A 24,452-nucleotide genomic window follows, 5' to 3' on the forward strand; every position below is an offset into this window, starting at 1 on the left:
TAAAACACACCTAAATACAACAACATACAATTAGGTGGCCATCTCAAAAACAGGTACATACGCATACCATTTCACACCCATGTTAGTCAAACATTAGCAGGATAAAAACGTTTGATTGTTTTTGATTATCTAGGATTTTTTTCTAATGTCAAAACATACAAATACGTGCAAAGGGAAGCAGAAAATTGTGTTAATCCAAGCGTAGCTAAATAAATGATAACTCTCTGAGTTATATTAATTTAATGAAAGGAATGTTGATTATGGCATTGAAATACTTAGGTAGATGAGGCAGAGAAATGCATAGGCCAGCACATTCATGAGCTTTAATAAGTTGTTAATGTTTTTCTAGTATGGGAGAACTACCGCCTAAACATAGAACATTACATCATTTGGTCCCTGGCTGAACTGCTTCATCCAGGTAATGTGCAATTAATGCTCTGTGAGTCACCAAGAAGAAGGAAACGCCAGCTATGATAGTTATTTTGTGACTCAAACTCTCGATCAGTTCTGCAGTAAACATGTAGCACCCATTATAATGCTAATACAAACCGTAAGCATTAAATGCAATAAAACCTATGTTAAGACTGTTGGAAAAAGAGGGAGATGCCTTTGAAACTGACAATATCGAGAAATTCAAACAAGGCTGTTTTGGCTTTGTGAGGTAGTCAATACCCAGAGCTACAGGATTCAGAGAGTTTGAGGTTTCTTCGACAATTTCCAAAGCAGATGGGATTTTTATCATTGTATGTGAATGTTAACCAGTGTGGCCTGCCTTTTTAACCACTTACATATTTAAATAAGCCTTATTAAGCCTGATCTGTACGTGTCCATTATTCTGTTATATTATCTATTTGTACGGAATGATACTTTGTCAGTGGTGAAAACAAAATATACAACTAAACGCAACTTGAGTTCTCATACGAAGGTGACGGGAAATGACTGAAATGTTAATGCTCTCTAGAATTGTCAACGATACTATCCAAGTAAGCTCGAAGAGTATACTAAAACTCACACCAAGGGTTTACTTAATAGGCATACAAGAATCGTGTTTGCTTAGAGGCATTGTTATGTGAAGTATCTTCAGCACAACGCCTCAGCAGCAGCATGAAGGTCTTTAAGAATTGCCTTTTTATTGCCCCTCAATATTATCTTCTCACAAAAATAAGTGGTGGAAAGCGTAACCTTTCTTACCAGCTAGAACCCTGGTAAACAGGATGAAAATTGGGCAGTCCACTGACTGAATTTTCCTGCAGTCCTAATGCAGCTAACAACATGATTTTCCAGACAGGCTTAATAGGGAACAATTTAAGATTTGTAAGTGCACATGCCAAGCACAGTGGGCCACATGTACGACCCCTTCATTTTGTGTGTTCCTATTTGCGATACGCAAAATGTGACGTACTAACGTGTCTCAGACACATTTAGAGATTCCTAATGGTGTTTCAGTTGACCTACCTCCTTAATATTCATAAGGTAGGTTGCTATTTGGGAATCGCTAAAAACACAGGGATGGGAGCCTGCTGAGGAGATCAGCCAGTAGGCATATCCATGATTGAAATCTGAAAGTTACCTGAAAAGCCAGTGGACCTCGTAGTGGTTTCAGGAGGTACAGACAGGGCCGAAGGCAGACACGAAGGTGGTAACCCACTGAAGGCCTTTGCGTATCCGTTGGGTCCAAAGGTGTCTCAGAGAGAACTGGAAGGTGCCCAAGATGGGAAGCATGGCCTCCTTGAATGCCTCAATCTGTTGTGGTATTGTCGATTGACCCAGGAATTGGGCGAGCATCAGAATCGGCTGTGGAATTTTGGCTTCTCAGTAGGGAAACTGCAGCAAGACCACGGTGAAACTTGATTGCTCACAACTTCTCAGGGAGATCGTGGTGAGTCTTTTTAGTTGGATTTTGACTCACTTGATCTATGACGATAACCTGCTGCAGGACCAGACCCGAGAATGGGTCTGTGTCCCCGACTTCTGAGAAGGAACCACCCTTACACGGCTTCCTGCGGTGCTTGAGGACATACAGTTTGGTTCTTGTTCCCATATCACCTTTGGATGTAGGAAGGCACGCTCCTCACACCACTAGGAGTTGTGGCCCAAGCCCCAAAACAAGAGACGAACCTCAAGAGCATCTGTCACAGACATTCATTTGTGACAGTCCCTACAAGGCTTAAACCCTGACGTTTTAGAAGGTGACATGTTCGCTTGCACACTAAGAAGAATTATGAAGAGAGAAAACTTGCCAACTGACAAGAAAACATTAGAAGCTAGCACTGGATCTGCATATCAAGGTGCGGAAAGAAAGAAACTGACGTCAGTGTGAAGTAGAGTAGATGCGCAACTGAATGACACCACCTATTGATGCACTGTGACTGTGCTGAAAAATCTTCCGAATCCAGTCTGGCAGATATTGTAAACATGAGGAATCTGTGGGTAGTATACATCAGTATAAGGTAATCGCCCAACCAAACATTTGATTTTCTGCAAAATGTTATCTGAAAACCAATTAGATACTAATGATTAGTATTATAAAACAAATCACTACAAATCTAATAGCTGGATGATGAGAATAATGTATTCAGGAAAAATATTAACACACAATGACGCTGGAATGGAAAAGAATTTAAAATCACCATACAACTCTGACAATTACACAACAGTTTACACATCAAGTTGGCTAAATTTTAGCTCATATACTCTTCATCTAAGCTTTAGGATAAAAGGTCAAGTGTATATTAAATGGTGAAGATGATGACATTAGATCAGAAGTTGAAAAAAATGGATCTGTGGAAAGAAGAAATATATCCAGCATTAAAATAATCCGCAAGATTAATGTAGGGAAAAAACCCTAGCCATTAAATGCAGTAAAGACAAGAAGAACTCTGACCACCTTCACAGCTCCGCATTAAAGTACAAACAATCCAACATTCCATGAACACATACCATAAAACAGGCCATAGGGAAGAATACAACACATGTTCTCTTAAATATAACTACCAACTGCACCACAGCCTCATGTTAAGGAGTGATTATATATTTTTTACTTACTGCCATATATGGTCTGCACCCTGCATCTCTTGTCTTGGCTATTGAGTCCACTAGTTGTCCACTAATGCCAAAGTCACAGAGTTTAATATTCCCATTCCTGTCCAGAAGAATATTGGAAGGTTTTATGTCTGTAATATAAAATATAGAAATATACAGCACTGATAAACTCATTGAAATACATTAAAACATACAGATGCACCATATGTCATTTAGTACCTCCTTAACAAAAAAATTATTCAAACCACGTAGGCCCTCAGGTAACCACAATAAGGCTGGTAGCAAGATTTCATGCCCCTATCGGGATTCCAAGATGCAGTATTTCACCTAAAGACTTCAGCTGCTTATAACAGCCAAAATCTAAGATACAACATCAATGGAAACATCAGTCCAGTATTATTGGTGCCCCTGGTATACTAGTATGAATAGCTCCTTAGGGAAGAATATTAGACAACTCAACCCGACTCAGAACGAGGCCATTACCTATAAATGTGGGCTCTCAAGCAAGTTGTGTGCACGGATTATCACTGTTTCAACTACAAACCCATTCAGGAACACTCCCCTAACAGCAAGTAAAAGGTTTGCGATTAGGTGCTAATTTCATCATCATCATCATCTAGCAGACACGTAGGTCCTAATTTCTGAATGGGACTCATTTCATTATCATCTAGCAGACAAGTAGGTCCTAACTTTTGAATAGTGCTATGTAGAGTAGAACATCATCTTAGACAAATAGCAGGAAAGCATTACTTTACTAGTTATCCAGAGTTTATAGATCTACAGATTTACAAGTTTAAATGTACCTTCCCCCAGCCCCTCACAGTCGAACAGGGATTATCTGCCTCCTTCAAATACGACTCCACTTAAACAGTGCAATAAACATCAAGCCACCCTCGAGTAAGCAAGTGGGAATATCGCCATCAAATTTCTCCTTGCTAACTAACTAATCTAGCTTTAGATTACCTCCCGTCGAGATTGTTCCTAGTTTGCGATCGTCAACTTCAAGTTGGCGAGCGCGAGCGTGTGAAATTAACCTCCCAGCAAGATTTCTCAACGCGGGCGGTCGTGTATGCTCGCGACCGCTCGAGTTGAGAAACTGTCCGCTCGCGTTCAGAAAGGTGCAGCTCGAGTAAAAACCTACTTGAGCGGCATAAAGGGAGCAGCGCCTGCTTGTGCTGTGCATGGTGCCGTTCTTGATGATTGCACAGTGTGGTCAAGCACCTGACACTGAAAATCACCACGAACTGCATTTATCTAATGCATTCTGCCGCTTGCGGTGCTCCACGTAGCGCAGGGGAGTTTTTTCTGCACTTTGTGGAGTTCCATGTAGCTAAACTCCACCCAGGCTTATCGAAGAACCGGCCAAAGAGGAAAAAAAGAGCTTTGCTAAATAAAAAATTACATTTGCAATCTCGTAGGACTCCCTCAGGAGAACAGAGTAACACCAAATTACGAAAAGCATGGTTTCCGGGTAAATACTTTGCTTTCTGCAAAATGTGGTGTAATTCTGTTCAGCCGTTTTCCCTATATCACTGTTCAAAAATCAATATAGAAATTGCGTGGGGAAAACGTGTTTTGGGACACCCTTTTCCTCATCCTCCACTTGACTGATCACCCTGGAACTTTCCAGGAAGGAACCGAAGTGGATGGACTTTTGTTTTGGACAGTTTTGTGAAGATTTGTCAAACAGCATCAGTTTATTAGCAAAACAAAAAACGCTCTTCATATGGAAACTCTAACTTGCATATAACTACACAGAGGCAACCATCACTCAGCAATAGGTATATATAGAGTGCACATAAGGGGTAGCCATGTAATTCAATATTGCCATCAAGAGGATCAGGCCACAGGATTTATGTGATCTTTTGGCTGCAGCCAAAATTATGGATTTTCTGCATTTCTCACCTACATTTCCATTTAATTTGTCAAATTTGCACAATTTACAAAGAAAGTTGCTATCTAAAATGGATGAAAACCGTAGTGTCACAGACTGTGCTGAATATTTTGCATGGGTTTGCAACATAATTAGGAAAATCTTCCTCCATTCGCTTGGTCCTCCATGCTACGCAATCCTAGAAGTCAGGAAAAGGACATACCTCCACAGGTTCGTTGGGGTGATGCCATTAAGTCCATTAAGTCTCCTTCTTGGGGAAATATTTTCCATATTTAACAGTTCACTGTAAAATATGGATTTTTACACCACTGCTTTTTGTGTAATAAAAACACTTGAATATGGTTCAATGCTGCCACTGAGGGATTCTGGTGACATTAAAATTACAAGGTTTAAGGCTGAGCACTTTGTAAATGTCACCAGAATTCCAATATGGCAATTTAGGACCATATTGCAGGTTACCCATTATGTATTTTTACATTACTTGCGCATTTTAAGGTGGTTAGTTTGGAAAAGGATATCCTGTAAACCTCTGTTCGGACGTTTGCAAGTTATTTTTTTCAAAGAAGTCTTTCGAGTCACACGGTCTTGGTGATGACTCCTCTGGTGATGGATGCACATGGGCAGCGGATCCGTTGTTAGCTTGTGTTTCACCCAAAGGATGCGGGTAGGAATGGAGTAGTGTCCATATGTGTTGAAAGAGAATAATATTAAAGTGTAAGATTTCTGTAAAAAACACTGGCTTTCAGGGAGGGTGATGAGTGCATGTGAATCGATAGCACTACATGCAACAAACAGATACCTACATGGTACGTAACATTTTGCAATTCAGAGCACCACAGTACTTTTGATCCGTCAATATTGCAGATCCAATTTTAATTTATAAAATGCTCCAAAATAGCACAAATTCATATAAAAGTCCATAGATAAACAGTTCTAATAGCCCGAAAGACTGTTGAAAGGCAGGTCGATAGAGGATGCGCACAGCCGACACGTGTTTCGTCATGTTGACTACTTTTTCAAGGCTTAAAATTGTTATGAACCCAGTTTGATCTTCTCAAATCGAAGATTTCTATGTCAAAAACCCCCTTACGTCTGAGAGGAGTGTACGATAAGTCCAACCCCTAAGAGCTTGAGACCTGGCTGGATCGAATATGAAATCTAATTGCGACCTCCGGTAAAGAATCAAGTGCACACAAGTGTTTGTGTTGCACCTCTTAGTTTAAAGTGAACAAAGTTTAAAGAAACAACGTGGGCGTAAGTCAGCCTATTGTCCAGTAACTGGAGGCCCGTAGTGGCTCCGTATAGAGTGTCATGCTGAATATTAATGTACACATGTTAAAAGGTGGTTCTGACACTATGGGCCGCCCGGATTTTTCGCTTTTTGAGCACCAAATTGTTGAGCCTTTACTGTGGGGGAGCCTCATAAGTTGGGATTCACCCACAGTGAACTCAGGATGAAAGACTGCATGGGGATTTTACTGGTGTCCCCCTGGCCTGACCAGGCCACTGCGCAGCAGCTGGAGTAAGGGACACTGTGCTGGTTACATGCAGACACATGTGTACATGCGTGTGCACACGTGTAGGGGCTGCGCAGGTGAGAATCCTAGCGTGCGCAGCCAAAGAGCAGGTGCAGAAAGACTGGTGTGGCAGGACTTCTGCAGATTGGGGTGGTGAAATGGAATAGGCTTTATACACTGGGAAGAAACATGCCAGGGAAAGTCAGTGTGTTTTACTGTTTTTCAGGTCATTATTCCCCTATGGAGATGTGGAGCCCATGGGCTAAATTAACTTTCCTAAGGCCTACAGATGCCAGATACTCACTAAAGTCCACTGTAACGGGTGTGAGAAGAAGTATTCTGCAGAGTCCGAAGTCATATTTGTACTGCTTTTGGGTCTTCCAGAAATGTCATTTCTCTGAATCAGCCATAACCAGGGCCTGGCTGAGGGCTAACCTCAGCAGACTGGATGGATAACCTTTCTTCCACGAGCTAAGGCCTCCACCACAAGGAGGAGAAGATGGGTGGAGCTTTAGACTCAATCATCAGCAGCTATCACTGGGTACCAGGCTGCAGCAGGGAGAAAGCAGCCCTGGGGGAAAGGGGCTTTTTCAGAGACCATGTGGCCAGAGACCCTGGACGCCGCCATTTTGAAACAACCCAGAGGCCTGGGCAGGAAGGAGGGAGCCGGGGCAGGGAAGTGATGTGTTGCTGTGTGATAGGGCCAACAGAGACTTCCTGCTAGCCCCCTCCCAAACTGTAAAAAGTATTTGCACAGGAAGAGAAGCTCTCTCTGGGATGTGATCTGCTGAGGCAGAGGATGCTGGAGCCTGGCGCAATGGGCAGTTGGAACTGCCCCCAGGACCAGTGCGCAGAAGCAGGGGCCTCTGCGCAGGGAGAAGAGAGGCCCAGGAGGAGAGCAGGCGGAAGGTTGGTGCAGGGAGCCAGTAAAGACAGCTCCCTGCTGAATCCCCCCTCTCACAGCCCAGAGGGCGAAGGGGAGTGCTCCCAGCAGCTGGGGAGCGCCCCCAGGAGCATGAAGAGGCCAAAATCGACAAGATCAGTCCCCTGGGGGCTGAGAACAGGCCCCCAGAAGGTAGGCGACCTTTGACTTACCGACGACGAAGTGCGTGGGGCTCAGCCGCCAGTCTAGAAGATGCCCCGGGGGTGGGTCAGGTCCCGGAGGCTGCCCCCAACATTAAGTAAAGTCGGGGAGCACTGTTGTGCTCCCCGTGAAGTGTCCCCCAAAATGGGTGGCTAGGAGCCCACCCTGCCCCTCGGCAACAGCGGAGGGCAGGAGGCACCATCACGCCTCCCCCCCACAACGAGGTCTCTAGGGGCCCGGGACGCAATCCTAAGCAAAACCGTTGGTGCGCTCCCCATGAAGAGGAGGGGGGGAGCACCGTCGCGCCACCCTAGGCCCCGAACAAGATGAGGAGCTGGGGGCAGGGAGTGCCGTCGCGCCCCTTAAGAGAGGTCTCGAGGGGCCTGGGACCCCATCCCCAGGCCCCAAAGCAAAGTCGGGTGTGCCGTCGCGCCCCCGTGAAAATGCCCCCAAGCTGGTCGCCAGGAGCCCACCCTGGCCCCCGACGACGCTGGATGGGGGAGCGCCGTCGCGCCCCCTGAAGATGTTCGGGGGCCCAGGATCCCATCCCCAGACCCTGGGTGCTGGAAGGCGGGTGGCCGGAGGAGCCGGCGAAAATCTGCACGTCTGCCCGCCGGAGCGGGCAGACCAGAAATGCTGGGCCAGCTCCCGCGGCAGCATGTGAGGGTGCTGGCCATGCTGGGGCCAGCGGGAGCCACCGGGAGTGGGCTCCCCAGATGGCTCTCCATCAGGATGGCCATGCGGGGGCCCGGGTGGGACCGGGTCCTGCGAGAAAAGGAGCGGGCGGGGTTGGGCTTCCCGAGCCGCCAGAAGCACTCACCAGAAGGAGCAGCCGGGGGTGGCTTCCCAGAGCTGCGATGAATCCCCTGGGAGTCCGGGTGGGACAGGGTCCTCCACCGACGTGCGGGATGGGGCGAAGCCACCAGCGGTTGATCGCGGCTCTCCCCGACGCAGCGGGGGAGCCGCTACTATAATATGCAAGAAAAATGAGCAAGTTCTCATAATGCCTTGCAGGCCAGGACCGGCCTGCAAGGGCAAACAGCGTTTTCTTGGCTTGTGGTGGCTCCGGGAGAACGGGGTCACCACCACACAGGTACAAAGGTGGAGGGGGAGCGGCTTGAGAAGCACAGTCTCCCCCAGCACGAAACTGGAAGTCCCTCCCAAAGTCCTATGGGGACTTGAAAAGGAAAACCCCTCAAGGGCTCAGCCAGCATTTCAACACCTCCTGGGCTGGAACATTTCGTTTTACAGCTGGGGGTGTATGGAGAAGTGCATCAAGGAGTGAAGGGCTGAGATTGAGGTGTCTGGAGAAGGGCATCCCCTGAAGGTGAAGAGGTGTAATTGCACCAGAAATGCATTTACTAATGTTATTTCTTTTAGAGGGAAGTATATGTGTAAGGGGATGTCATAAGCAAAGTGCAGTTTATGTTGTCAGACATTCCTGCTAGGGTGCCTGGCTGTATATGAGTAATCCAGTGATTTTATCTGTAATGCCTTTAGGTGCTGTAATTGCAATGCATTCTAATGATCCATAAATGTGATGAGTACTGTCAATCTAAAGTGATGCTTAAACATGTATACTTGCTGCAGTGCTTAGGTGGAGAACCCAGACTACTAGCCATTAAGGTGTAGAGGTGTATACTTGTTGGTCAGTAGGAAATGCTCAGTCAGGATTATCTGTCACCAAGGCAGGGTTACCTATTTTAAATGATTGTTGAGATAATGGGGTGGGTCGCCACTGGGATGGTGCCAGTGCACAGGGCCCTGGCTCCAGGTTATGTTCAACTAACTGCATTGGGGGCAAGATGATGTGCATACAAGGGAGTGGTGGTACTAGACCTCACCCCCCCTGCGGGAGGGGTGGAGATGTTATGCAATGTCACAAAGTAATTCCAACAGCTTATGTATATTTGTAAATTGGTGTATAGTATTGAGTAGTGTGTGTGTTTAATAAATGTACTCTTACTTTTATAAAGCAAGTACAGACTGGACAATCACTTATTGAGTGTTATATGGGAGAGGTGTGGCGCCGCGGCCAGGGCGACTGGCGCTGGAATCTGGGGATCAGGGTTCGATCCCCGGCTCCGGCGGCAGGTTAGCCCAGCACCATGTGACTCTGGGCAATAGCTTGCTTAATCTTCCCGACGGCCCCCAGCGCCTAGAGACCCTTACGGGTGATTGTGCGCTTTACAAATGTGGATTATTATTATTATTATTATTATTTCTGCGCACCTGCAAATGGCGATTACTAGCCAACACCACATCCCTTGAGTAAGCCTCTGACTGCTCTGCAACGCTACCCTCTGAGAGTCAGGCACTACAATTGGGTGTTTGGTTCCCAGTGAAGGACAAATGTAGTCATGTTATTTGTGCAGGCCTCACAATTACTGCCTCATTTTCCAATAACATTACTATGATGGCATAGTGTCTATCCATTTGAGCACATCATACCTATTCCTATATTGTACTTACCAACAAAACAGAGGTGGTGACAGCCTGTTATTACCATTGCCATCTTGCTTCTTTCTTGAGGGTACTTAACATTCAGTTTGTTGCATGTATGGTGCTATATACACATGCTCTGCACAGACAGTAAGCAGTGCCCCTACCCCAAGCCCCCCCCCCCGTCATCCCCCCAAAGCTGTGGCTAGCCTGTAGGTAGCGAAGGGGCCTGTAACAGGGTCCTAAGGACAGTTTGACCAACTCTTGCTTGCTGCCTTGCAAGGATGTCCACACAACAATATTTTGTAAATGTGTTGAGTGGTCCATGAGGCAGCTTAATAAATATCGGAAATCTGAATGTTCCCTTCAAAAACCATAGTAGCGCCCCGTTTGCGGGTGGTGATGTCTGGGGTGGGATGGTAGAATTTTTTTTGTTTAGCTTTAGCATAGTAGGTTTAGATGCATTTGACAATCCACCTGGTGATCCCTGCCTTAGAAATGGCATGGCCTTTATGAGGCGTGAAAGGGATACATATAGTTGTGGTGTTTACTGAAATATTTGGTCCTATCTATATAGTACCAAAAGAACCATTTAACTTCAACTGTGTGATGTGCTCTTTTGGTTATCGAGACTTGTCATGGAAAAAAGACTGGGAGCTCGATAGTCTGATTAAAGTGGAATGGGGAGGCCACCTTAGGTAAGAATTTATAATTGGTTCGAAGAAACATTCTGTCATTGTGCACCTGAAAAAATAGTTCCTGAGGTCTGAGGGCCTGTAGTTTGCTGATATGATTAAAAGTCTAGATGGTCACAAGGGAGGCAACATTCCAAGAAAGAAACTCCAAAGGGCATGAATGCAGTGGCTCACAATGGGGCCCCTTAAGTCTGGAAAGGACAATATTGAGATTTCAGACTGGGAATGGAAGCCCCCTTTTTAGAATAACACGTTTAAGGTCCTCCATAAATGATTTAACTACAAGGATGTTTTAGAGGGAAGAGTGATCTATGTTCTGTATATATGCAGAATAACTGATGTGCTGGCTAACCCAAACTTTTCTAAGTGTGTGAGGTACCACAATGTCTTATATTGTAGGGGCAAGAGGGTTTATGTGGTTTGGAATGCAATAGCAGACAAAGCACTTCAACGTAGCTGCATAGCAGGTGTGTGTAGTGGTCTTTTGGCTTCTCTGAGTAGGTCATGAACTCTTAAGGTAAGCAAGACAACCGAACTCTAGGACTTGAAGAGCCAAATTGCCAAGTTGAGCTGTCTGGATGTCTAAATTTGCTGTGGTTTCTTGTGAAAAAGTCTGTCCTATTGGGGAGCTTCTTGTGAGGTGCAATGGACATTTCCAGAAGGGTTGAGAGCCATGGATGTCTGGACCACTATGGAGCCACCAGAATGAGGGCGAGGGATGTTCGCCTCAGCTTCCTGACCATGTATGTTATCAGATGGAGAGGAGGTAAAGTGTAAGCAAAGATCCATAACCAGTTCATCCATGGATCACTGCCCAGGGCCAGGGAACGTAAATGTGAAAATCTGTTGGCGAAATTAGGGCATTTTGTATCTTCGCACATGGCAAAATAGGTCAATGTCTGGGATGTCCCATCTATGAAAGTAAGGGAGTGGGATTTGTGAGTAGAATTCCCATTTGTGGACTTATTGCAGCAGCCTGCTGAGATGTTGCCCACTACTGGAGGATACTCTACTAGGAGATGAACTTGGTGATGGATGGCCCAGCGCCAGATTTGCTAAGTCATACATCTGAGGGAAGTGTGTACCTCCTTGTTTCTTAAGATCGAACGTGGTAGTCATGTTGTCTGTGCGCACAAGGACTACCTTGCCTTAAATCTGTTAAAGAAAGGTTCTCAGAGTTAGCTGAATGGCTAATAGGTCCAAGTGGCTGATGTGGAGACCCCACTCATAAGGTGGCCACACACCCTGGACTGTCATGTCAATGAGATGCACTCCCCAGCTGACTTGCGATGCATCAGTTGTGATAGCTATCATAGGTACTAGGTCTGAGAATGACCTGCGCTGCACCAGATTGTCATTATAGCAGAGAGCGTTGCTCACTACACGAGATCCTCTAACCGATCGAACGCTTGTGTCCATTGGCTTGAGAGGCACTTCTGAAGCAGGCACATATGTCTGGCGTGGAGCACTACAGCAACGCGTGAAGCCATCACTGGTAGTTTTAGTGCCACGGGCACTCCCACGTATTGAGACCACGTGATGACCTTTAACTACCATTGTTTTAATTAACTTTAGGTGTTTCTTGAATGTACAACATAATTTTTCTTGCATGTGCACATTCCTTGAAGATTTCTTGTGTCTCCTTGTAGCTGCAGAGGGGATGTGCTTTTGAAAGCATGAGAGAGAGAGAGGTGGGTGGAATGTACTTCTTGGTCTCGGAGTGCAGTGTTATATGCAGTGGTGCTCAAATGTGCGCATTATGTTGTACATTGGGAGATGAAGTATGTGATCCAATAGGTAGTGGTGCAAAAATGTGCAGTGTGGTACATCAGGAAGTATTATGACGTTCTTACTATTGGCTTTGGTAGGCCCTCATGCCATCTTGAATTCTGACTCTGTCTAGTTTGAGCTTTTGCGCACACATGCAGGTCCCCAGATTACGCAAGTTGTTTAGTCTATCCACGTTCAGGGTTGTTTTAGATTGTTTTCTGACCTGTCGGAGGCTTTCGTAAGTTTTGTTAATATAAGGGGCTGGAACATGTGGGAGCGAAGAAGGATACGGGAGAACTCTTTTGCCTTTGGAATGCTTGCATGGAGAGTGGCCAACTCCAGTAAGTTTCCTTGGTGCAGAGGACGTCCTCGCAAACTTCTAGTGCTTTGCAATTATAAAACTGGGGTTTGTTGACTTGGAAACAGGGATTTTGGACCAGAAGGACAGACGTGTCTACTTCAGTGTGGCAGAAACTGGCTTGTTGAGGCTCTGAAACGCCGGCTGTGAATCCCCCAGTCTGGAATCAGCTAAGATGCAGTGTTTGCAACCGGTGAGGTGTTTTAATTTTTTTTTATTATTATTGACTTTGTGATGTGCGAGTGTGTCTGTGTGCACATTCAAGTCTTCAGTGGTCATAATCATCTGATGTATTTAGTATATATATATCTTTCTGATTTCTTGCAGTGGACGTCTAAATTATCTGCTTGTATTTTATTTCATGTATTTTATTCAATGCATTTAACAGTTGTATTTGTCTACTTATAAGTGTGATATTATCGCTTGCACACACACACACACACACACACACACACACACACACACACACACACAGATATACATATATACATTTGAATGTTGTTTATTTGACATGTGGGAAAGCCTTTTTGTTAGTGTTGTACAAATAAAACCTCATGCCTTATTCTGAGATCAGTCTTTGATGTGCCTAATTTTATCAGAGTGAAATCCCTTTCCTGGTGTTTTTATTGCTTCGCCGTGTTTGTGCCTCTGTGAAGGAGGGTGGTATTTTTTATTATTTGGGTGGGTGAAACAATACGGTAGTGGACAGAGTGGCTAAAAAAGTGCACCCCCTGGGGGATAGGGAAATTATTGTCCACGACTGAGTTGACGCATGATCCTAGTAAAGGTTGGACTTCAAGTGGTTCCAAATAAGGTTTTGTAGCGTTCACTGTGAACCCTAGGTTGTGAAGAAGGAAGATTGCAGCCTAGGTGTGGGCTACACATTCCTTTCTGCTTACACTCTTGATCAGCAAGTTGTCTAAAGAGGGGAAGAAGTGAGTTCCTTCCCTCCGGAGATGAGTGTTTAATACTGCTAAACACTCATTGCAGATCCCTGGAGCTGTGGAGATGCAGAAGGACAACACCTTAAACTGGTAGTGCGGACGACTTACCATGAAGTGGAGATAGCGCTGATGAGCTAGGTAAATTGGAATGTGAAAGTAGGCTTCCTTCAGGTCAAGAGTGGCCATGAAGTCACCTTGATGCAGCATGGGGATGAAATCCTGTAAAGTGACCATGTGGAAATGTTCTGACAGGATGTATCTGTTAGGATGGCAAAGGCCAAGGATTGGTCTTGCTGGGAGGTCGAGTGATTCACCCCTTTACTCTTTGTAGCCAGGAGCATCAGCCTCACAGAAAATGTTCAGCATTTCCAAGAAGGATTTAGACATTCTGCTATGGGCCCACCACCTGTCATGTCAAGGAAACAGAGTTTTCTTGCTGCGGAATGCCGAACAGGAGCCACATAGATTCTTGTCAGGCTCCAGCCAGAGTCAAAGATTGCAGACAGATTGGCCCGTGTGTATTTAGAATGCCGCTGTGGGTATCTTCTGAAGGGCATCTGTTCCATTACCTCAAGAGGGAGCACACAGTGGCCCAGAGGGCTTCACTGCCCTGTCATTCAACGACGATGTGCTGAAGGAACGGAACAGGTGCCATTAGAAGGGAAAGTGTTTTTCAGAGTCTTCTCGCAACGGGATGGAAGGCAACAAAGTCCAAGGCCATGATGGGACTCGACAAACTCGCCAAGACCAGGAGCAACTCTGTTTCATGTCCAAACCCAATAGCAGAGAAAAACAATCTAACAATGGAGTTGATGTCCCTGCGCATCATGACTAGAAGAGAAATCTCCAAGACCTCGTAACTCACAAGACTTTTTTTTAAGATAAACAACTTGCAAACATCCAAGGCCAAAACGAGACAGCAGGAGAATAAAGAACATGCACATCTACAGCCACGCATGCCATGAACACAGTTTTCTTCTATGTACCTCTAAAAATGAGCACTGCTAGGAATTGGAATGTTTAGGTTTACTTTTCATCAAATAAATGTGGATAAAATAATGGAGAAGGGATGAGGGCCAGAAATATATTTGATTCTGTGGCTGCATTTTACAGCATAATTATGGATTTACTACATTTGCGACTTAATTTGAAGATCTCACAAAAGATGTTTGCAGCTCAAATGGCTAAAAACAACACTGGCAGAGAATGCAGCACAAATGTCCCTTTTTGGCCTTAAAATTTAGATAACCTTACCACAAAATTTAGATAATAGTGGCCCTGAGAAGGTAAAGCTCTACAGAGTGGTTTGGGAACGGTCATGACGATTTAATTGTATTTCCCATATTTCATCGTTCTTTGTGAAATATGAGTAATTATACCATTGCATTTGTGCAATAAAAGCACCCAAAAATGTAATGTATCTGCACTAAAAAACACAGTTAAAGTAGTTTAAAAAAAAAAACACTTAAACACATGAAAGTATATATGTGGGTGTACAATGATGTATGTGAGGCTATGGGTTGGTGGCTGTGTAAGCATTTGAAGTTTATAGGCATATGTTGCTGGAAGTGGGCATTTGAATGATGGGCAACCGGTGGGGAGAACGATACGAATGTTTGTGCACATGTAATGCTGCTTCAGCAGTTCTAAGATGTTGGGTTGAGGGCTGTATGGTCATAGTTGTATTGCCATGTGTCGCTGGATAAATGCATGTATTAAAGAATGTGGACTGACTGAAGGAATATGTGATAGTAGGGCATTGGTGTATGATGTACCTAGTGATTTATATTCTAATGTTTCTCATTTTTTTTTCTTCAAACAGGTGTTTGCTGTACCAAATACTGTATGATGGATTTGGGAGTTAAGGCAGATTTAGCATGCTGGGGTTGCGATACAAGGTGAAGGCAGCACCTTAACTTGAGAATGTCAAATCTTTTCTTTTTTTGTTTGTCACAGTAAAGCCATTGTAAACATATAAACCAAACATAACTCCTTTCAACTGCAGTGTTTTTAGGGCATTTCCTTCCCCCACGCCCCCAAAATGAAATATCATAAACAATTTCACCTCATTTTACAACAGTGCCGAACTAAGTCGACCTTAACGCTCACCAATGTTATTACTTGAAAAAGGATTAAATGAGATTTGTTTGAGACTGCTAATGATTATGTTTGTAAATGTGTAAAATTACTTAACCCGTTTGCCGCGGCTGCGATTTCGCGGCACTTCCGCAAAACAGGCGGGGCCGCGTCGACCGTTGGACGTGCGCAGCACTACGAAGGTAGTGCTTGCGACATCCGATGGCAGCACTTAAGGGGTTAAAGTAAGCTGCTGATGTACAATGCACTACCTTGTTAAATGTTGGGAGTATGGGTTAATGACGGTTAGTATGTTGAAAAAAAATGGTGGGCGTGTCGGTAAAAAAATAAGTTACTTACCTGTAACTGCGGTTATCCAGTATTGGTATTTTTCATAGATTCACATGTCTGAATCATACCCCATCGTCGCGATGGGAGTCCTAGGGTAAAATATTCAAGCAGTGCTTTAAAAGCTTCATAGGCTATAATGGCCTTAAGGCATGTCCATAGTAGCCTATGTCGTTTTTAAATAAGCATTTACAATGCAACAGGTCTCGCATTAGTTAGAGTTAGAGATTTTATCATTGTTTATATTTTGCTGGATTTGTTTATTGTTTTGTGTACTGAATGTGTTAGCTAACTACAGTTTTGTATGTATCTGTGGAGAAAGTATGTATATTATACCTTTCGCATTGAAGCACAAGTTACTTACCTTCGGTAACGATATATCTGTAAGAAACAGTAATTAGTATTAGGTTCCTTACCTTAGAATACCCCCAGGCGTCAGACTCGATCCAGAAACATTTGCGTAGCAGGACCCTTGCGCGTCGGTAGGCGTTGTCTGAGGCTACGCGTCCGTCGTCAGCGTCGTTGGCGCCGGGATGATGTCGGAGTACTTAGACGCCGCCCTCGCGCGCTGACGTCAGTTCTTATACACAGCTTTTCCGTGCCAGAAAACGCAGAGCCATGATAAAAAACCAACACTGGTGCCATAAAAACTAGGGCCCCGAAAGGGGATGACCTTAACCCTAGATATCGGTTCGCAGAACGGGGAGGATGGGTGGGGAGGTAAGGAATCTAATACTAATTACGGTTTCTTACAGATATATCGTTACCGAAAGGTAAGTAACTTGTGCATCTGGAAGAAACAGGTTAGTATTAGATTCCTTACCTTAGAATAGATACCCCAGCAATACCAACCCCGGTGGTGGGTCTGCAAACCAATAATCACACCAGAAAGTCCTGGAGAACGGAACGGCCGAAAAAGCCATCTCTCCGGATTTGGCTGTCCAGGCAGTAGTGTCTTGCGAACGTGTGCAGCGAGGCCCACGTAGCTGCCTGACAGATGTCCTGCAAGGGGACTCCCCGGCCCAGGGGAGTAGTAGCCACCTTGGCCCGCGTGGAATGGGCACGAAGCCCCACAGGAGGCTCCTTTCAAGCCAAAGAGTAACAAGCCTTGATGCACAAGACGACCCATCGAGAAATGGTTTGTTTGTGCACCGCCCGTCCCTTCTTAGCGCCCACGTAACCAACAAAGAGTTGGTCATCCACCCAGAACTGGCGTGTGCGATCCAGATAGAATGAGAGCGCACGTTTTGGGTCCAGACGGTGGAGCCTCTCTTCCTCTTTCGAGGGATGCAGAGGTGGAAAGAAGGTGGGCAAAGTGATGGACTGCCTGATGTGGAAGGCTGTGACTACCTTGGGCAGGAAAGAGGGTCGCGTCCGCAACACAACTTTGTCCGGATGGACTGAAAGAAAAGGAGGCTTAGAGGAAAGGGCCTGGAGCTCACTCACTCTCCTGGCAGAGGTGATGGCAACCAGAAAAGAGGTCTTCAGAGTAAGGAGGCGAAGAGGACAGTTATGAAGTGGCTCAAAGGGAGCACACATCAGAAAAGTAAGAACAAGGTTCAACTCCCACTGAGGCATCACGAAAGGGACTGGAGGAAACATGTGGGTGATGCCCTTTAAGGACCTATTTACAATGGGGGACTTGAACAAAGAGGGCTGATCAGGTAGCCTTAAGAAGGCGGAAATGGCCGAGAGGTAGCCCTTCCGAGTGCCCAGAGCAGAGCCCTGCTGGGCAAGAGAAAGAATGAAGAGGAGAACCTCTGAAAGAGGGGCAGAAAGAGGATCCACAGCCTTTGCTGTGCACCATGCCACAAACTTGTTCCACCTGCAGGTGTATACCGATTTTGTGGAAGGACGCCTGGCTGCCAGAATGACATTACATACTTCAGGAGGCAAGTCAAATGGCCTTGACTGCCGCCGCTCAATCTCCACGGATGTAAGTGGAGACTGGACAGGTTCGGGTGGAGGACCGTCCCCTGCTGCTGCGACAGAAGGTCCTCCTGAAGAGGCAGACGAATCGGGGGATTTACAGACAGGCTGAGTAGCTCAGGATACCAGAACCTCCGTGCCCAGTTCGGAGCCACAAGGATGACTTGGGCCCGGTCGCGCCTGATCTTCTTCAGCACTCTGGGCAGAAGTGGTATAGGCGGAAAGGCGTACAATAGACCACAACTCCACTCGCGACGAAAAGTGTCTCCGAGCGAGTGACGCTTTGGAAATTCCAACGCGCAGAACTGATGACATTGCGCGTTCTCTTCTGTGGCGAATAGATCTAACCAAGGCTCTCCCCACTGCTGAAAGAGGCCTTGCGCCACGTCCGAGTTCAGACGCCATTCGGGATCCATCATGCACTGACGGCTGAGTTCATCCGCCCTGGCGTTCAGGAAACCTGCCAGGTGTTGAACCACCAGGGTCACGCCCTGATGTTCCAGCCACTGCCAGAGGTGCAGAGCCTCCTGTTAAAGGGTCCCCGACCCCACCCCGCCCTGTTTGTTGCAGTACCACATGGCGGTGGTGTTGTCCGTGAACACCTGCACTACACTGCCCCGGACAGAGGGGAGGAATGCCTTCAGTGCAAGTTGGATCGCCCGCAGCTCCAGAAGGTTGATATGGAGCTGGGACTCCGCCGGAGACCAGAGGCCTCTGATCTCCGCCTCTGCAGTGTGGCCCCTCCATCCCAGGAGGGACGCATCTGTCACTACTACGTGCTTCGGTTGGGGTAGGGAGAGAGATCTGCCGCTGACCCAATTGCGGTCCGTGAGCCACCACAGCAACTGTCTTGCAGTGCCCTCCGAGATCTAGACATGGTCGGACAAGTTGCCCTGATGCTGGGCCCACTGAAACTTCAGGTCCCACTGCAGAGCCCGCATCCGCCACCTGGCATGATGCACCAGAAGGATGCAGGAGGCCATCAGCCCCAGAAGCCGCAGTGTCAACCTGACCGAGACTCGGGATAAAGGCTGAAAGATCGGAATCAGAGCCTGAATATCCCAAACCCGCTGTTCGGGAGGTTAAACCCGAAACTGCGCCGAGTCTAGAACCGCTCCGATGAAGAGGAGCTTCTGAGAGGGGCACAGGTGTGACTTCGGCACATTGATGGAGAACCCCAGCAGGTCGGCCGTAGTCTGGAGGTGGCTGACGACTGTCTGGGGCAAGCCCGCCTTCAACAACCAGTCGTCGAGGTTCTGGAAGACTGAAACCCCTAACCTGCGCAGATGAGCTGCGACCACCGGCAAAACTTTCGTGGGGCGCTGGTAAGGCCAAAGGGGAGCACGGTAAACTGAAAGTGCTTGTGGCCTGCCGTGAACCGCAGGTAGCGCCGTGGGCCGGCAGGACGGGGATGTGGAAATAAGCGTCCTGCAAGTCCAACGCTACCATCCAGTCTCCTGGGTCCAGGGCAGCTAAGACCTGAGCCAGTGTCAGCACCTTGAACCTTTCCTTCCGGAGGAAGGCGTTGACGTTCCACAGGTCCAAGATAGGGCGTAGGCCCCCTTTGCCCTTCTTGGGAACCAGAAAGTAGTGGGAGTAACAACCACACCCTACTTCTGGCCCAGGAACACGCTCGATGGCCCCCTTGGCCAAGAGGGTTGCAACTTCCTCTCGCAGAAGATTCAAGTGATCCCCGACACGCGGTGGTACTGCGGTGGCATGGCTGGTGGGGTCGCCTCGAAGGGGAGGGAGTAGCCCCTTCGGACGATTTGCAGCACCCACCTGTCCGATGTGATGTCGCGCCAGTGGAGGAGGTGATGGCGAACCTTGCCCCCAACTGGCATCTCGTGGGCCTGAAAGCTCGGACTAGGAGGGCTTTGAGGCGGATGCTGCAGAGGTGGATGTGGACTGGCCGTGCCGTTGTCCCCGGGCACCGCCATGGCAGTTACCACGTCCGCCACCGCGCTGGATGTTAGTCTGCGGTCAGTGGCTGGCAGGACGTGTAGGGGCGCCCCTTCCTTGGCCACGAAAGGGACGAAAGGCAGCAGATTGCTGGCGCGGGGCCGAAAGGCCCAAGAACTTGGCCATAGCCCTGGAGTCCTTAACACACTCTAGCGCACGGTCTGCCTTGTCGCCAAAGAGGCGACGGCCATCAAACGGCATGTCCATAAGGGTGTTTTGGACATCAGCCGAAAAGTTGGAGGACCTCAGCCAGGCGTGGCGACGAATCGCCACCGTCGTTGCCATCGCTCTACCTAGCGAGTCCGTGGAATCCAGTCCACATCTGATGGAGTACCGTGCCGCATCTCGACCCTCCGCAAGGGCTTGGGCAAGTTTAGTCTGGGTCTCTTCCGGACATTGTGGCAGCAGGTCCGCGACCGTGTCCCACACAGAGTGGGTATAACGGCCCAAGAGGCACGCGGTGTTAACTAACCGCAATCCCAAACTCAGGGAGGAGAACATCTTTTTACCATATTGCTCGTACCTCTTGGATTCCCGATCGAGGGGAGCCGTCGGGAATGCGGTCTGGGAGTTAGAGGCCTGGATAACCAGGCTCTCTCGGGGGTGGGGTGGGTGGACAGGAAGCAAGGGTCACCCGGAGCCGGCGTCTGGCCACGTTCCTATCTACAGGAGGACCTGTAGCGGGCCTGGACCAGGTGCCCAGAAGAACGTTAGACAAGGCCTCATTAAACGGCAACAGAGGCTCCGAAGAGCTTGCCTGTGGTTTAAGTGCCTGAGTGAAGAGGTTAGTCCTCACGGCCGCGACGGGGAGCTCGAGGGCCAAGGCCTTGGCCGCCCGCGTCAACACCACACTATAGGCTGCCCCCTCCTCCGTAGCCACGGTAGGAGGGGAGACAAAATCAGTGCCTGGCGAGGTGTCCAGACCACTGGCGTCCCCTGGCTCGCCTGTCTAGTCCTGATAAGACTGACACTCACGTGCCAGAGGGTCCTCAGACCCCTGCCAATCCGCCTCGCCATCCATCTCCTGGTATTCAGGGTCAAAAGATGGGGCCGGATCATAGAAGTAAAAATCTCCCATCGGCGTCCAAAGCGGCGTCAATCGACGCCGTTCCGGCGCCGGAACCGGACCGAGGGAGGTACTGGGGACGGCGTCGACCGTGGTCGGCGCCGGGGGGGACACCCTAGCAGCCGGCGACGGCGAGGTCGTAAGGTCGACCGGCGACGACCCGGATCCGGTGGAGTCCTGCGGCGTCAGAACCGAAGTCGACGACAGCGCTGGGGCCGAAGCTCCCGGCCCGCCTGGGCTCCCAGTCGGGGCCACGGGGCCCAAAAGCGCCGCGGAACCCGACGGAGGAGTGAGCGACCTCATGGCCGAGAGGAAGGCGTCAATCTCCTCCGGCGTTCTGCCCAGGGACCGGCGGGTATGGAGCAGGCCACGACGCCTGCGGCTCCAACGGAGCCACGTGGGCGGTGTCACCCGAATCCCCGGCTGCGGAGTCAGAAGAGCGATGTCGCCTCTTCGACTTCTTGTGCCTCTTACCTGAGGACTTGGAGCTCGAGGAGTGGTGTCGATCCTCAGAGCCGTGATGACTCCGCGACCGGCCCCTCGACCTCCACCCCGACCGGGACCTCGAACGGCGCGAGCCGACTGCCGGAGCTCGAGGCGATTGCGGGACCGCTCCCGCCTAGCCTTCAATGTCAAGGCCCGGCAGTCGGGGCACGACTTGTCATCGGGGTCGGGCCATAGGCAATGAAGACACCGGCAATGGGGGTCGGTAACCAACATCAGTCGGTTGCAGTCGACGCAGGGTTTAAACCCGGGCATCCCTACCGGCACCGTCGGAGTCGTTCGACTTCGAAAAAGAAGATTAAAATATCAAAAAGTTTAGTCAAAAAATGACTAAAGGGTACCACTGTTCCCGGATCGGCGCTTGCTGGCGCAGAAAAAATAGGAACGGACGTCAGCGTGCGAGAGCGGCGTCTAAGTACTCCGACGACCTCATCCCGGTGCCAACGACGGACGCGGAGCCGCAGACGACGTCTACCGACACGCAAGGGTACTGCTACGCAAAAGTTTCCGGATCCAGTCTGACGCCTGGGGGTATTCTAAGGTAAGGAATCTAATACTAACCTGTTTCTTTCAGATTATTTGCTGGTGTAATATTATATGTAGTATCAGCTATGGTAGCAATAATGTGTATTTGTAGTTGTCCGGCAAACAACGTCACAGCTCTCCGAGAGACCTACTTACAGCCCCGGTACACGCAAGACGGCATTACTCGCCGATTCTTGGGGATCTCAACTTTATACTTTGGCTCCACACTTGATACTTCGGCCGCAGTGGGCCTGTTTTGTTTGAACGTTACCCGACTAGGGCCGGGTTGGAACTATCACCGGTTCCCCGATACCGCCCCATTACATGTTTTTCAGCCCTGAAGAGTCACGGGTGATATCCCGAATTGACGAAACACGTGTCGGCTGGTGCATGTTCTTTGGATCTCCTTGACAGGAGTTTCATTTTGACCCATAAAAACTATTATATAAGAAAAAGAACCATTGGTGTGCGATTTTATCCTTCCTTTACGTTTGTGATTACTTTCACAGGATAACTTACTCCTTAGTGTGCTCTGGACTTTGCTTATGTAAACAAGAGGGGGTTCTATCCCTACTCTATTTCAGAGGTTTAGGGTTTCCTCTGACCAAGCAGCACCTTTCAACTTTAGCTTTTTTCTTTACTCTTTCACCGCAATTCGTTGTGCGGCAACTATTTCTGCACACTCAAAACCCTTCGCAGAACTCTTATTGTATTTGTAGTTGTGTTCTAGTATTATTTGTAGATAGTGTTGTGTTGCAAAATTGGTATCTGTTTGTGTTAATTAGTATGTAGTGTAGTATATGTTTTTAAGCATTGTAAGCATAAGGGTTGCATAAATATGTCCAGCATAAATGTGTTTTTATAATTTTTTATGAGACATACATTTTTGCTGCAATCGAGTAAATATTAGAAAATAGTTTCTGAATTATTTTAGAGGCAGTTTTTATTATTAGCGGTACATTATATTTGCTTAATAATTTCTGTAATACATTGACGGAGAGACACGCACACAGAAAGACAGAGACTGATACAGAGAAATACAGAGACCGTGAGACATCGAGACAGAGAGACACAGAGACAGAAAGACACAGAGACAGAAAACCGTACACAGAAAAGAACACATGCAGACAGTGACATGCACACTGAGGCAGAGACGTGCACACAGAGACAGAAATGCACACACTGAGACAGAGATGTATACATAAAGAGAGACGTACACACAGAGACATAGACACACAGAGAGACAGAGACACACAGAGAGACACACACACAGACTGAGACACACAGAGACATACAGAGACACACAGAGACACACAGATACCGGCACACAGACAGATACACAGAGACACAGACAGAGACACATAGATAGAGACACATAGACAGAGAGAGACAGACAAGAGACAGAGCGAGACAGAGATAGACACACAGAGACAGAGATACAGAGAAAGAGACATACAGACTAAGACAAAGAAACAGACAGAGACAGAAACACACAGAGAGAGACAGATGTGTGTGTATGTTGAGTTTTATTTTCTGAAGAACAGCTGGGTACAGGTGCTTTCAGTCGGCTATGGTGAGGTGTCTGTCAGATTTCACTTGGGATTTTTGTCTGCATACACAGACAAAAACACAAATTATCATCTCAGTTTTGAAAGCCTAAAATTCTTTGGTTATACTACAAAATATTATTTCCCCTTATTTAGTCCCCCTACCGACCTGCATCCCTCTCTTTCTACTGCCCCTAATGCCCCTCTTTGAGCCCTGCCATCATGTAATGTATTTTAAAGTTATATGCCAGCGTGATTATGGGGAAATCTGATGCTCACCCCCTCCCCCTAATCTTACTGATCACGCTACGCCTCTGTCAATAAAGGCTAACAAGTGGTTCACACAAAAATAACCAAGCGAGAATGACTACTCTGAGGCAGTGCTAAAGTGCGTTCTATATACATTTTAGTGAATTTGTAACAAAAGGTCTATAAAACAAAGAAATGTGTCTTTAACCAGATCAAAAACATGATACTCATGGCACCTTGTTGTTTTGTCCACTAGAAGATAGAAAGATTTTAAAAATGCCAATAAGGAGTGGGATTGCTTGTGTGGTGATGGAGCATAGATTGAAATGCAAAGTCGTACTAGCGGCCACTCTTTCCTCTAGCAGAGGCAGCAAGGTTTCAGGTGGAGCATACTACAATATGGTGCGTTTCTTTAGGTTGTGCAGCAGGTGAAGAGGCACGGGTCCCAGAGGTTCTCACTGAACTCTACCCTTTTGTGTATTCCACCGGTCTGACACTTC

The 24,452-nt window shown here is 47.5% G+C and overlaps 1 protein-coding gene across 4 annotated transcripts in view; it reads right to left on the bottom strand.

The window, feature by feature from the left end:
* Window positions 1-24,452, bottom strand: part of MAP2K4 (mitogen-activated protein kinase kinase 4) — an 839,420-nt gene that overhangs the window by 378,045 nt on the left and 436,923 nt on the right. For all 4 annotated transcript variants that reach the window (XM_078654731.1, XM_078654732.1, XM_078654730.1 and 1 more), the window contains one exon: window positions 3,046-3,173. In XM_078654731.1, the coding sequence (XP_078510857.1) occupies window positions 3,046-3,173 (128 nt within the window). The remainder of the gene's footprint in view (window positions 1-3,045; window positions 3,174-24,452) is intronic.

Source organism: Lissotriton helveticus, chromosome 7, assembly GCF_964261635.1.
Source record: "Lissotriton helveticus chromosome 7, aLisHel1.1, whole genome shotgun sequence".
Taxonomy (NCBI): Eukaryota; Metazoa; Chordata; class Amphibia; order Caudata; family Salamandridae; genus Lissotriton; species Lissotriton helveticus.